The sequence below is a fragment of the Apteryx rowi genome, unplaced genomic scaffold (genome assembly GCF_003343035.1).
Source record: "Apteryx rowi isolate R43461 unplaced genomic scaffold, aptRow1 scaffold_1140, whole genome shotgun sequence".
Taxonomy (NCBI): Eukaryota; Metazoa; Chordata; class Aves; order Apterygiformes; family Apterygidae; genus Apteryx; species Apteryx rowi.
Window position 1 is genome coordinate 22,162 of NW_020447354.1, and position 13,636 is coordinate 35,797.

Here is a 13,636-nt window from a genome sequence, read left to right on the forward strand (position 1 = left end):
TAATTTGGTTGTTGCCTTTATTCTTAGTGATGCGTATTGGCAGTATTTTAAATTAATCAGGGCTGAAACTTACAAACATTAAACAACAAACATAGTGGTGAGATTCATATTCTGGTTATGTCTCTTTTTTTTTTTTTTTTCAGAGCTGGTAGTAAAGAGAGTTCAGCTTGCTGAATTTGCTTTGAGGTCCATAGTTCTTGATCCCTTATCACAAGAGCACAGAGGCAAAATGAAAGCATACTGAAATTTATTAATGGTAGAAGGATTTTAGTGTGTTGAGTTTTATGTTCTAGGCCATATTATAACCTTCTCTAGTGTACTGTATTCAGATTTTGCTATTTAAAATCTCTTGTTGAAAAGATGGTAGCTAATAATAAGATAATGTGCTGGGTTTTAAAGCAGTTAAAATTTATAGCTCCCTTCTCTAATAGAAATAAGGCAAGTTGACTATTAGTATGAGATAGCCTCAAAAAAGGTCACCAAACACCCCATGTCACACGTGCTTATTGTCTTTTTTTTTTCTTTGTACGCCTCAGCACGAAGAGTAAAGGAAAACAGAAAATGAAATTGTTATATCTGTCAGTGAGATTTGAAAATATATGTAACAAAGGGTATTGCTTTATTAAATATTTTCATCATGTTATTTGCTACTCATTTTTTAAATATTTTTAAATGTTTTGTATTGTGGCCCAATATTTTTACCATGGGTGCTAGCATAATAAGAGATCTAAAACTATTCTGTGCTACCATATATAAGGTGGAACTGTTAAGTAACCACTACAGAAGCTAAGGACATGACACAGAATGCACATAGGAAGCTCCTAGTTCTCAGAATGGTAAGGATTAATTTCTGTTGCTTAAAAACGGCAGGTTTCAAAAGTGAAGGCAGGTTTTAAAGTGAAGTCCTGTCCAGTGTCAGTGACAAAAATGGAGACTGCTTTCTATGGCTTTAAATGAAAGAAGAAAGTAATGTATCCGCAGGATTTTAGAAAGGAAATGAAGGACTTGCTTAAGGTTCCTCTTCCCCCGCTCCCTCATATATATATTTTAGTTACAGTGCTCAGTGCTTTCGTAGCACTTCATATAATTTTTAAAGATGAAGTACAAACTTAAAGGAATATTATCCCTTCTTACTATTTCATTTTGCAGACCACTATAATGACAAGAGAACAGATACAGAAAGAATATGATGCTCTAGTTAGAAGCTCTGAGCATCTTCTGAGTGCACTACAGGAAAAGAAACAGCAAGAGGAAGAAGCAGAGAGGCTGCGACGCATCCAGGAGGAAATGGAAAAAGAAAGAAAGAGACGTGAAGAGGAGGAGCAACGCCGAAGGAAGGAAGAAGAGGAAAGACGTTTGTTAGTGTTGAATAAGTTGCTACTTTTGGAATGAGAAGCGAATAGGAAAGGCATTTTAATCAGCTTGTGTTTAATATTCCTGTRCCAAAAGAGAATAATACAGATTGTACTCCTGGTGTGCTATGCACTGTGTAAAAAACATTTTTTCATAAGGGTTTATATTGTAGGTATAGTCAGAAGAGAGTATGGAAGAGAAGATATGAAGCAACTGGGAATACAGTCAGACTTGGAAAGTTTCTTGACTTTACACATAGTGCCTTGTCATAAGGACTGTACTGACTTCTGGGTTACTATTTAATTTTGTGGAAGATGCTTTCTTATTTCATGTTCACTTGCATCATAATATAATTACTGAAAGTTTTTTCATCTTCCCCCTTTCCTCCCCTGCTCTTGTAATAGGAAATCTGAGATTGAGGCAAAGAGAAAACAGGAAGAGGAAGAGAGGAAAAAGAGGGAAGAGGAAGAAAAGCATATTCAGGTAATGTTTTAACTGTGCTTTCCAAAAAAATCTTTTCCACAACTTAACATTTTCCACCTGAAACTACTGAGTCTAATAGCTTCATTTTATAAGTGGGTCTCAAAATCATATGGCAGTGTTGTATTTGGCATGTTTAATATAATCTATCTAGAAATAGTACTATGTAATTTTATTTAATTGTAACTACAAAAATAGAAAAACTATGTTAAGTAAATTCTGTTGTCAGATAAGAAGGGATGTGTGTGTGAATGAGAGGCCTGTTGACAGGAGCTGGACAGTTATCTGTATCAAGGTTGTATATTTTGTCTGAGACACAAGAGAGAAGGGGCCAAAAGGTAATTTAAGAAAGTATTAATGTTCCTGAAAATTCTTTTGGCAGTATTTGTTGACATGACTGAGTAGGAATAAACAGCAAAATCAGACATTTTAGAAATCACTGTTTGGCATCCTATGGTGTTAAAGGTAAAGAAAATAAAGGGACAAGTAAAGTAACATTGTAAAAAAAAAAAAAAAAAAATTTTTTTTTTTTTTTTTTTTTTTTTTTTTTTTTTTTTTTGCCTCAGTCTTTACTGGTAAGACCAGTCTGTAGGAATCCCAGGTCCCTGGGACCTGTGGGAAAGTGTGAAGCAAGGAAGAGTTACCTTCAGTGGAGGAGGATCAGGTGAGGGAACATGTAAACACACTGGACATACACAAGTCCACAAGACCTGACGGGATGCACCCCTGAGTGCTGAGGGAGCTGCCTGGTGTCATTACAAGGCCAYTCTCAATTATCTTTGAAAGGTTATGGTGGTTGGGAGAGGTTCCTGAGGACTGGAAGACTGTCTTCCTGAAGGGCAAGGAGGAGGATCCAGGGAACTGCAGGCCGATCAGCCTCACCTCAGTCCCTGGGGAGGTGATGGAGTGAATCTCCCTGGAAACCATTTTCAAACATGGGAAGGTCAAGAAGGTGTTTGGGAATAGTCAGCATGGATTTATGAAGGGGAGATCATGCCTGACAAACCTGATAGTCCTCTATGAAGAGATAACTGGCTGGTGGATGAGGGGAGAGCAGTGGATGTTGTTTACCTTAACTTTAGCAAGGCTTTTGACACTGTCTCCCATAACATCCTTGTAGACAAACTGATGAAAGTATGGGCTAGATAAGTGGGCAGTGAGGCAGGCTGAAAATGGGCTGAACTGTTGGGCTAAAAGGATTGCGATGAGCAGCGCGAAGTCCAGCTAGAGGCCAGCCACTCAGGGGTTGATGCTGGGTCCAGTACTCGCATCTTTGCTAATGACCTAGATGATGGGACAGAGTGCCACCTCAGCAAGCTTGCAGATGATACAAAACTGGGAAGAGTGGCTGATACACTAGATGGTTGAGCTGTCATTCAGAGGGATTGTGACAGACTGGAGAAGCGGGCTGGCAAGGATCCCATGAAGTTCAACAAAGGGAAGTGCAGATACCTGCCCCCGGGTAGGAAAAACCCTGTGCACCAGTACAGGCTAAAGGCTGACCAGCTGGAGAGCAGCTTTGCAGAAAAGGCCCTGGGAGTCCTGGTGGACAACCAGTTGGACATGAGCCGGCAGTGTGTCTTTGAAGCCAAGAAGGCCAGTGGTGCATAAGGAAGAACATTGCCAGCAGGTTGACAGAGGTGATTCTTCCCCTGTAATTGTTACCGGTGAGGCCACATCTGGAGTGCTGTGTCAAGTTTAGGGCTCCCCGGTATAAGAGGGACATGGACATACTGGAGCAATTCCTCCAAAGGACCATGAAGATGATTAAGGGACTGGAACGTCTGAGATAGAAGGGGACACTGGTAGAACTTGGGACTGTTTATGTTGGAGAAAAGCTTGCTCAGGGGGGATCTCACTGATGTGTATAAATACCTAATGGGAGRGAAGTAAAGAAGATGAAGCCAGACTTTTTTCTCAGGCATGCCCAGTGACAGGATGAGAGGCAATGGGCACAAATTGAAATACTGGAAAACACATTTAAATATAAGAAGAAACATTTTTATTGTGAGGGTGATTGAACACTGGAATGGTTGCCCAGAGAGGTTGTGGCGTCTCTGTCCTTGAAGATACTCAAAACCTGACTGGACATGGTGTTGTGCAGTGCTCTCTAGCTGATCCTGCTTTGAGTAGGGATTGTGCTAAATGATCTCCAGAGATTCTTTCCAGCCTCAACCATCTGTGATTCTGTGATTAAGAGCTCAATCCTGGATTTAAAGGCATTTAGTAGAGTTGAAGAGCTTCCACAACATAAAAATAAAGTGATATGGAAGGCTGTAATAGAACTGAGATGAAAAAGAAATGGAGATACAATCCGACCTGGAGATGATCTTTCAGAGCCCATTTCTTATTCTTTCTGATAACTTATATTGAAGCTGGGTGTTGAGGGTGATGGAATTGTTGTGAGCCCAATTGCACTACATGCATCAAGGAAAACATTTGTAGAGTGGGATCATACTAGATTTGTGATGGAAATTAGGCTATTGTAGTAAGTTGAACTGGTAAATAAAGGAATAATTTTTAGGAACAGGAGGTGTTAACTAAATATTTTCAATGAAAAAGAAACATTTGTCATTTAGGTCTCTGTTCAGTGTTTTGATTTGGGGAGGTGTTGCTAAAACTCACATATTTTGCAGTTTTCTGTCCAGAGTGGTATTGCACAGAGTCATATGAATTAAGCTTCTGATAATACTTCATATGCTATATGATCATGACTAATCATGATACCGCCATGAAGAATATGGAAATTATTTTAATTGAAATACCTTCAAGTGATTCAATTTTGCTCAGTTTCTAGTGCAAATGTTTCAAGATGAGGAAGTACCTGTTTAGTGTAGAGAAATAACCTTTAACCTAGGCTGCAGTGGGCTTGGGCTGAAAGGAAAGTAGAGGAAGAGAGAGGAGCATTTATTGTGTATGAAAAATGAGCTCTCTGTATTCTGAATCTAAAAGCAATGAAGTATTTTGGTTGTAACTATGTGGTTAGGCATAGTGTCTGTAAAAATCAATGAAGATTGCTTGCAAGCCCTAAATGATGCCCTCCCTGTACCATGATTTAATCAAGTCCTAAAGATTGTATTTCCTGAGTTTCCAAGTTGGTTTTTGTACCCTTGTTACGAATTAAGTGGCTGGAACTAACTTAGAGGTTATATCCTAACTTTGACCAAAAATGGATCTTTCTTGTGTTACCGTGTCTATCACCTGTGTCACGATAGTAAGCAACATCAGTTTATAGAAATTAGGTATAAAAAGTTAGCTGCTAGTCTTCAAATCATTGTTCAGAGACTATTTCAGAAGTTCCTAGTATTTTGGGAGAAATTCATAGAAGTTTTCATTCAGGAACAGTTTAAATGGATTAAACTGTGTCTGCTGAGGAAAGAAGATGGACTACTACCAGAAGTTTTAAAAACTTGGTCTGCCAGTCCTATATGCATTTTTAAGGCTAGCTTTTATTTATATTTCTTTGTTTCTGAAATGTGCATATCTGCAGTGCAGGATGTAATTACACTTTTACTTAGAAACACTTACTGCATTCTGGATAAAAAGCAGATATGTAATTCTGTAGGGCATTTCTTTCTTCTACATACAGTTCTACATACAGTTCTACATACAGTTCTACATACAGTTCTACATACAGTTCTACATACAGTTCTACATACAGTTCTACATACAGTTATTCATTATCTCTCCTTTTGGTGGTTGATACTATTAGCTAATCTAGGCTTCACAGAGAAAGTCTCTGGTGTTACTGCATTGCTTTGCTGATGCAAATTCACGATGACCAGTGGGAGTGGCTTTGTTTTGTTGACTTTTGGGCACCAAGAAAGGCATTGCTTAAAGTTGGCATGTATGACTTTCAGAAGTTTGCATTGAATGCTCAAATTTTACTTGTTGTGTGTGCAAGACCCTTCTTTGTTAAATAATGATGGTAAGGCGGAATTGTGGCTTTGCTCTGCAGAGGCAACATATCTGGATTGTTTCCTCACTGCAGTAAGTCAGAATTTTGCCGTTTACTTAAATTTGGGGACAGATCAGGTCTAAAGCGTTCATCCTGATCCCCTTTCAAAATGAACCACAGACCTATATGCAAAATAATACTTATTGCTAGGTCCTATAAATGCCAAATGCAGAATACAAAGGAAATACTGTGTTAGGGCTATGGAGGACTAACCATACTGCTGTGTGTCATCTGAGTTTTATTAATTCTAAAGATTTCTCAAATCTAATTTTCATGATTAGTAAAATAGTTGAGGAAAAACGTGATGTGTTTTTTATATAGGAGTGATTGATTGACATTTTAATTTGAGTAAGTAATTCAAGTGATGAGTTCTAATCATCTGATAAACTATGAGAAGCAAGATGCAATCTGTAGCTCTTGTATTTTTCTTGAATCAATTTAAGAACTATTCCTGTTACTTTTTTAATTTTGTAAATTTGGCATGTAAGCTATAAATGTACTTTTTTGCACATCTTTCTAACCATTTGCTTAAGTAACATTTTGTTTTTGATTGGATAAGATTAAAGTTTTGGTTTTATAAAACAGGCTGAAATTGAGGCTCAGCTAGCTAGAGAACGTGAAGAAGAAACCCAGCACCAAGCAGTCCTTGAACAGGAACGTCGTGATCGTGAACTTGCAATGAGAATTGCCCAGACTGAGGCAGAACTCATCAGTGATGAGGCACAGCTTGATTTAGGATTGCGGAGGTATGGGGCTTAATACTTTTAAATCTCTGCTTTTTCTTTTCCTTAGCTGATTTCTCTTGAGAATACTAAGCTCTCGTTTGTTTTATGTGTTTATGTATTAACTAAAAAAACCTTTCAAGTTAACATATTAGAATATTTTTTTCAAATTAACTTGTCAAATTTGTTAAAAACTGCTTGTTTCTGCTGAGAAATAGTTTTTCCATTGTGCATCTTGCTACATCAGTAATTTAGATATATGTGAATATGACTCCAGTTCTGTGGGAAAGCATCATGTTGAAAAAAACAAAACCTCAGTCCGTTTCTTTTTCTCTTCTTGAATCCTGGTGAGGATGGCAACTGATTTGAATTACGATTTTATGACCCATTTAAAGTAGGGGCCGGAATTTTTTCAGTGGTTAGCAGGAATAAAATGTAGCCTTTCTAATACTTGATGATTGCAGTTGTATATTACCAATTTATTTATTTTCAACTAAGATGCCCTCTTTTAAGGCAGAAATAATATTTATTTCCCTATCCTGACTGGTAAGTTTTTATAACGCAGAAAGGCTATGGGCTTGAAAATTAAGCATTTTCTTAAATATTTTCTGTTGTTGTTTTGTTTGAACTTTCCAATGAGTCAGTGCTTGACTTTTGGTGTGCAGATCCATATTGCCTGCAAAGCATGACCCCTTTATGTTTAAAGGGTGAATCCACAGAAGCTCTATAGCCAGCAAATATACATATAATTGATGCATATTCTGACTGTGTGGTGGTGTGCCTTTGTTTCTCCCCAGAAGTTATTTTTAGGATATGTTCTTAATGCAGTTCTCCTTAGGTGCTAACACAGAAAGATATTTATGTTTTTTGGCAGTTATAAGCTCACAAAAAGGAGTTTTCTTTTGTTTTTATATGAGTAGTTCTGATTTCAGATTACTTAGTTCAAGTATGATCAAGATTTATATAATATGTGTATATTTATATATTAAACACACAGGTGCGCGTGTATACACACACACACACACACACACACACACTTATACTTGTAAATACACATGTGGTTTAATGAAGTTTCACTGTCCCACCTGGGCAGTTTCTAAAGGCTCCATACATTAATTGGGGTTCAATGAAAAGTGAATCAGGGCTTTTGACTTCCTGTATCAAGAGTGCTGCAGGAATATTGTGAAAAGCTTAGTTGAGAATTTGGCATGAATGTAAAAAAAAATAGTATTTACTGATCAGATTGTTTTTAGGGGCTTACCAACATGATTGTGCCATTGGCTTGTTAGATGATGCAAAAGCCCTTCATAAATGAGTGTTTCCACATGATTCAAGCTCTTAAATATTCTCTGTTTGCTACTCAGAATTTTATTTAGATGCGTACTTTTTTAATAACTGCATCTCTGTATGACATACCTAGGTAATTTTTGTGTCATGTACCATATTAATTTGTAAACACTGCTGCTAAAATTATCAGTGTTTTTGCTCTTGTTTATCATACAATAGCTATCATATTATCTCAGATATGACTTTAAGCTGTTCAGCTGGATGTCCAAGCTAAGCGCTTTACAGGCATCATTCTGGAGATTTTTCACGTTTTCCCTATTTGGATTTTGGTGCAATACAGTACGTGGAAAATGAACCCAAAGTCACTGTAGTGTTGCAACCTGGCAAACTTCTCCTCTCAAATATGAAGGAAGAGAGGGTTTGGAGGAGGAGGGCTCAGAGAATTCAATAACTTTCCTGGGTCAACGAAGCTCTAATCTCCACAGTACTTCCTACTGCTCAAGGGCAATCCTGGTATTGGTCTTCCTCGTGAAGTCCAGGGATGGATGCTTAGGCTAACCAGCCAGTTTCCCTCTGCCGTGAAGTGGTAGGAGAATGAAGACTCTGCTCTGAAGGGTTAGAAAGGACAGAATGGTCTGAACAAGTTAACACAGCAATGTAAATCCTTGCTTGAGCAAGATGAGATATAAACCTAGGAAAAATAGTAGAGAGATTTTTCTGCTTATATGAGACTTCTTTTTAGGTCATTAGCAAAAAATTTCTTCCTGACTGTTTTTAGACATCCCCAACTTTCCAGAGTGTTAAACATGTCCAAAAAAGAAGATTCTGTTAATTTCAGCTTTGATTTGATTTTGTTCTGATTTATTTAAAAACGAACTAAAACCTTGCCCAAAACCCAGTATCTTCTACTGAAATTAAAGGGCAAAATTTCCATATAACTGCAGGAATGGGTTTGAAGCTGGAAGATGTGTTGAAATTCTTCTCTGTAAGTTAAATCTCATCATTGGTTTGAACAAAATGTGCAAGTTAATTAAAACAAGTCCTCAGGACTTATGTTTAACTGATATCAATTAACGTTTTACTAGAGTCTACTGAAGTTGTATTCTGCCATCTTCTGGATTCAAGACCTCCATATTCTATCTTACCTTAAAATCACTGTGACTTTTATGTGTATTTTCCCTTTCCATTAAAGCTTGGTGTAGTAAGATGCAGTATGTGTGCATTATGCTGAATTCGCACAGTGCCACCGGTTCTCCAGTGCTGTCACATTTGCAAATAAGTGTTTTAGGTTTAGGCTTTGGCATGAACAAAGGGATATTTTCCATTGTGCTGCACTACCTGTGGAGTGCAAATAGTAAGCTCTGCAACTTCTTAGCTGCTTAGGCAGTTATGTGCCACTGCAAAGGAACTCCCATGTTTTGCCCACTTTTACGGAACCTGTGATGCTATGCACTGGCGTATTTGAAAATAGGCAGCCTCTGTTTCATTTTTTTTTTCTCCTCGATACCTTGCTTCATTTACCTTAGTTTTTCTAAATATTTACAGGAGTGTAAATAGGTGTAGTTTCTTTTAGAAATATACTCATTGATATTTGTCAAAGAAAAAAAGCCTGGTATGTTGTTCTGGCAGCGGCTTCAGCTTTTTTATTTGTATTATTCTGTGCTGAATATGCTGGACTTCTCCTGGATTCATAGAATTTTATTATTCATCCAAAATTGAGAAGCACATGTAATAAGGGATTTACTGCACACAAGTGTAATTTAACAGAAGTGTTTAACAGTTGAGTAGAAGTTACAATTAAATAATGGCCTTATCTATTTTCATCTGTGCAAAATTTTTTGTGGCTTATTTCAATGTATTAAATAATACAGTATGTAGCACTAAAATAAGCTAGCCTCAGTGAAGATGATTTATCTGTTCTGTATGTTTCGTTGGACCAATCCAAATGTGTTCTTATTTGTAGCATATTTGATGCTGGCACTCTGCTGCATGTGTGTACATGTGGGTCTTCGTTATGGTAGTCAGACTGAATTCCCAGTGTCTTTTAACAGACTGCATGAAGCAGCTCTCTGCCCTGTTCCTGGAGCAGCTGAATGAGGATTGTTGTTATTTCTTGTGATATGCTTATCTACGCATAAAATCCATAAATAGCATGTCTCTGAATCTTTGATTCAAAAGGTGAAATCAACTGACTTACAAATAAGTAAAGAAATCTGAACTTAATGTTAAAATATAAAACATAAGCATAATAAAAAAGGGAAAGTTCCAGCTGTGAATTAAAAATTTTTCCAAACTATCTTAATTTTACTTTTTCTAACAATATTGCCCTCATGACAGAATGAGAAAGATGTAGGAAAAAAGTATATACAATCCATAATCAGAAAAAATCATAAGATAAATCAGAGGATGTGTGTGTGTGTTGGGGGGGGAATAATACAATGACCAACCTTTTCCTCCTTCAGATTATTAGAAGGCTAATTAGGGAATAACTAGACTAACATAAATATCTTCTGTTTGCAGAGCCAATGAAACAAAGCTGCAAATGACTGCGTATGATATTTTTTTTTTCATCTTGAATATTCTAATAGAAAATAATGTAACATTAATTAATTCAAAGGAAATTGATATTGTCCTCATATCATTTACTAATACCCCTATAATAATCTTTATTAGACTGAATCTGTAAAATACAAAGCAATTTGTAATACTTTATATCCCCTACTTTGCTTATATCTAATATACAATTTAACAGTAAACTAATAAATCTAATAATGTTCATTTAAAGATGATTATAATTAGTGTAAATTTTTCTGCATACCAGCCATTTTTTACTGTCCTATATGATTTATTTCTTCTTAACAACAAATCAGGACTAAATATTATATATAATGAGAATGGTTATTACTTAAAATTAGCAGCTGTTTATTTTCTGCACTTGAATTAGCTTCAGTTTGGTTGTCAAGAGACTACTACAGTTATAAAGGCTATTTTTATTTAATATATTTGGTTTATGCTTATTTATCAATTTTTTTATAGGGAACAAATGGCCACAGAAATGTCAGAAATATTGTCTAGGTAGGTGAAAAGACAACACCAATTGAATTAATCATTTTGTAAAAAGAAATTACACATGAAATGGGTTGAAATATAATTGAAAAGTAATGGAATTAATTTTTAAATGCTAATAAACAATTTTTTCAGATAAATTTCCTATATCAACACCTTTTGTGTTAACAATCATTACCTGATTTTTCAGTAATTATTTTTCTGTTATTTTAATTGATTATGTAAAGAAAGAATAAGAGTAACTCAGTGGATAACTATTCTGGGGTTTTGTATAATTTTGATAGATAATGTTCCTCAAGCTTGCTTCTCTCTTCACCCTTTTTCTGAGGATGATACAAAACTAGGCTCCACATCTTTTCAAGAAGAATTTTTGCAAATTCAACACCGTGTTAATTAATAAAATTATCTAATGTTAATGTAACTGTTAGGAGCTTTTAATGAGATACTAAGTTCAGTTGTAATTCCATTCAAATAAACACAATTTTGAAAGTTATCTTGTTAAGTGTATAAAAAGCACTCTAAAACACTAAACAACCCCCCCCCCCCCCCCCCCCCCCCCATCTGAGATTTTTTTCAGATGCTAATGGAGGATTTCATGCACAGTGCAGGAGTAAGAGAAAATGCAGGTTCAGGTCTGAATGCAATTCTCCTGTAACAGTCTCATACTAGTTTGTATTAGAAGACTCATTCTCTGTTGCAAGGAATTGTTATGGTGTCCTCCACCTCAGTGAGTAACTAGAAGATGTTTTCTGTAACCTGAGGACAGAAGCAGCCTTTTGACATTCATTGTCTGGAACTTACTTGGGAACTCAAATTGCTTTGAGTTTTTAAAAGTAAATCCTCTGTAAAACAAGCCACTGTGCTGTCTATATAGTCTCAAGATTATCAATCTCACATGGTTGATGTGTTTTCTAGTTATAATACTGATAATTGTGAACACAGCTGTTAACTAAATTTGTTCATTGTAGCAGTATTTTAAAAATGGGAGTGAAGAATGTTGTATTTAATTAATTTGGACCAATATAGATGACCAGATTGTATCACATATATTGACATAGTTCCAGTGACACCGGTCAAGTCTTAATATGCAAAAGAAGTCACTAAACTTTGACCAAAATGAGAGGTTCTGTGTGTCAGTAGAACTAAAAATACAGTACTTCTTAGTGCATGCTTATTTGACTAAAAATTTTCACTTTCCATAGACTGGAGACTTTTGATTTGAGACTGAATTTTTAAGTTTGAAATTGTCCTTTTTTTGATGTATGACCTGTTATGGTCAGATTGAGCAGTGAAGACTGACTGCCAGACTGTTACGCTTAAAATCATGAAGAAAACAAAATGGTGATCCTAAGTGCAGAGTAGCACTGTAATGGAAAGGTCAAGCTGTTCAATTGCATTAACATTCTTAAAGATTACTAGTTAACCAGAGCTCATACAGCCTAGTTCTGCTCCTCTAAATTATGTAGCAACTCTTAGAACAGTGGGTAGTGTTGCTAAATATGGAAAATCCTCAGGATTTGGCAAATTAAGATTCAAGAAGGTTAGACACCAGGTAACGGAAATTACATTTAGCAACAATCTTTTAATGTCCTACAGGCATGCTGTTTATAATGCAATATTAATATATATATTTTGAAGATATTCTCTTTGATGATTTATTTTACATCTATCACGTATAGTACTATGGGTAGGGAAAACTTACCGTCACTGAGCTATGTATTGATTAAAAGGCAAAGAGAATTTTCTTTGTCAAACTTCTGATGTACAATACATAACTGGAAGCTGATTGTTGATTCAGATTAGTAGTACGAGTAGACTGAATTAAACTGATGCTGCAATAAACAGTAAGATTCTGTAGTGTTAATTACATTTGTGGAGATGGTTCAGTTGCTGTTAAGAGCATTTTGTTAAACAGATTGTTAAACAGATTTATTCCATGAAACCTGCAAATGGTATTCATTTGCTGTGTTATCTCCTCTTTCAGGACTCTCATATCTACATAGAGACATTCTGCAATAGCAAATGTATTCATATCCTGTTAACTAAAAAGGGAAAATAAGTAACATTAACAATTTACAGTCTCTTTTCAGAGACCTTTAGATTTTACAGAAAAATAAACTTTATAATCCAGTGAATATCATTTTGAACACTGTAATAATGTAATAGTCCCACAAAGATGTTATTGCAAAAACAGCATTTAACTGAAAAGAGCTGTTTTCTGTCTCTTTTTCTTCTGAATTTTTAATGTAGCCTGTTGTATCAAGTATTTTGCTCCCCTGTTAAGGATCTTCTGTCTGGCCTGTGGAACAAATCCTCTCAGAGACTGAAAGATAATTTAGTCTGCCTCCTATCTTACTCACAGGCATTAGCAGATGTTGGCAAAGTCATGCATCTGTTCTGAGTTCCTTGGTGTTTAAAAGTGTTCGGATTTTCACCGACAGTTGTAGCATTTTGAACCTGATTTGTGTCTTGATAATCCATGAGAAGATCACAGTCCCAGAGGGAGAGTCCTTTAACTCCTTATCCACGCCATTTGTAAGAATAACAAATGAAAGTATTTTTGTCGGGATTATCTTCATACATGTACATGTAGTGTATATTTGCTGGTACCTTATACATACTTTTAGAGAAGATGGATGTTTTCGTAATAGTTTCTTACTCGCATTTGCAGTTGGCTGTGTTGCACATTATTTACGTAATTAATACCTTTTGCCTTTGAGAAATGCTCTTCCTGGGTGGGTCTCTCTTATATTAGTCAGCCTTTCTTCTG

The 13,636-nt window shown here is 36.0% G+C and overlaps 1 protein-coding gene across 1 annotated transcript in view; it reads left to right on the forward strand.

Moving 5' to 3' along the window:
- Positions 1–13,636, forward strand: part of LOC112972565 (unconventional myosin-VI) — a gene marked incomplete at its 5' end in the record, with an annotated part of 45,064 nt that overhangs the window by 19,383 nt on the left and 12,045 nt on the right. The window contains 5 exons of the mRNA XM_026079230.1: positions 1,150–1,358; positions 1,758–1,836; positions 6,377–6,537; positions 10,321–10,350; positions 10,837–10,875. Coding sequence (XP_025935015.1) covers positions 1,150–1,358; positions 1,758–1,836; positions 6,377–6,537; positions 10,321–10,350; positions 10,837–10,875 — 518 coding nt within the window. The remainder of the gene's footprint in view (positions 1–1,149; positions 1,359–1,757; positions 1,837–6,376; positions 6,538–10,320; positions 10,351–10,836; positions 10,876–13,636) is intronic.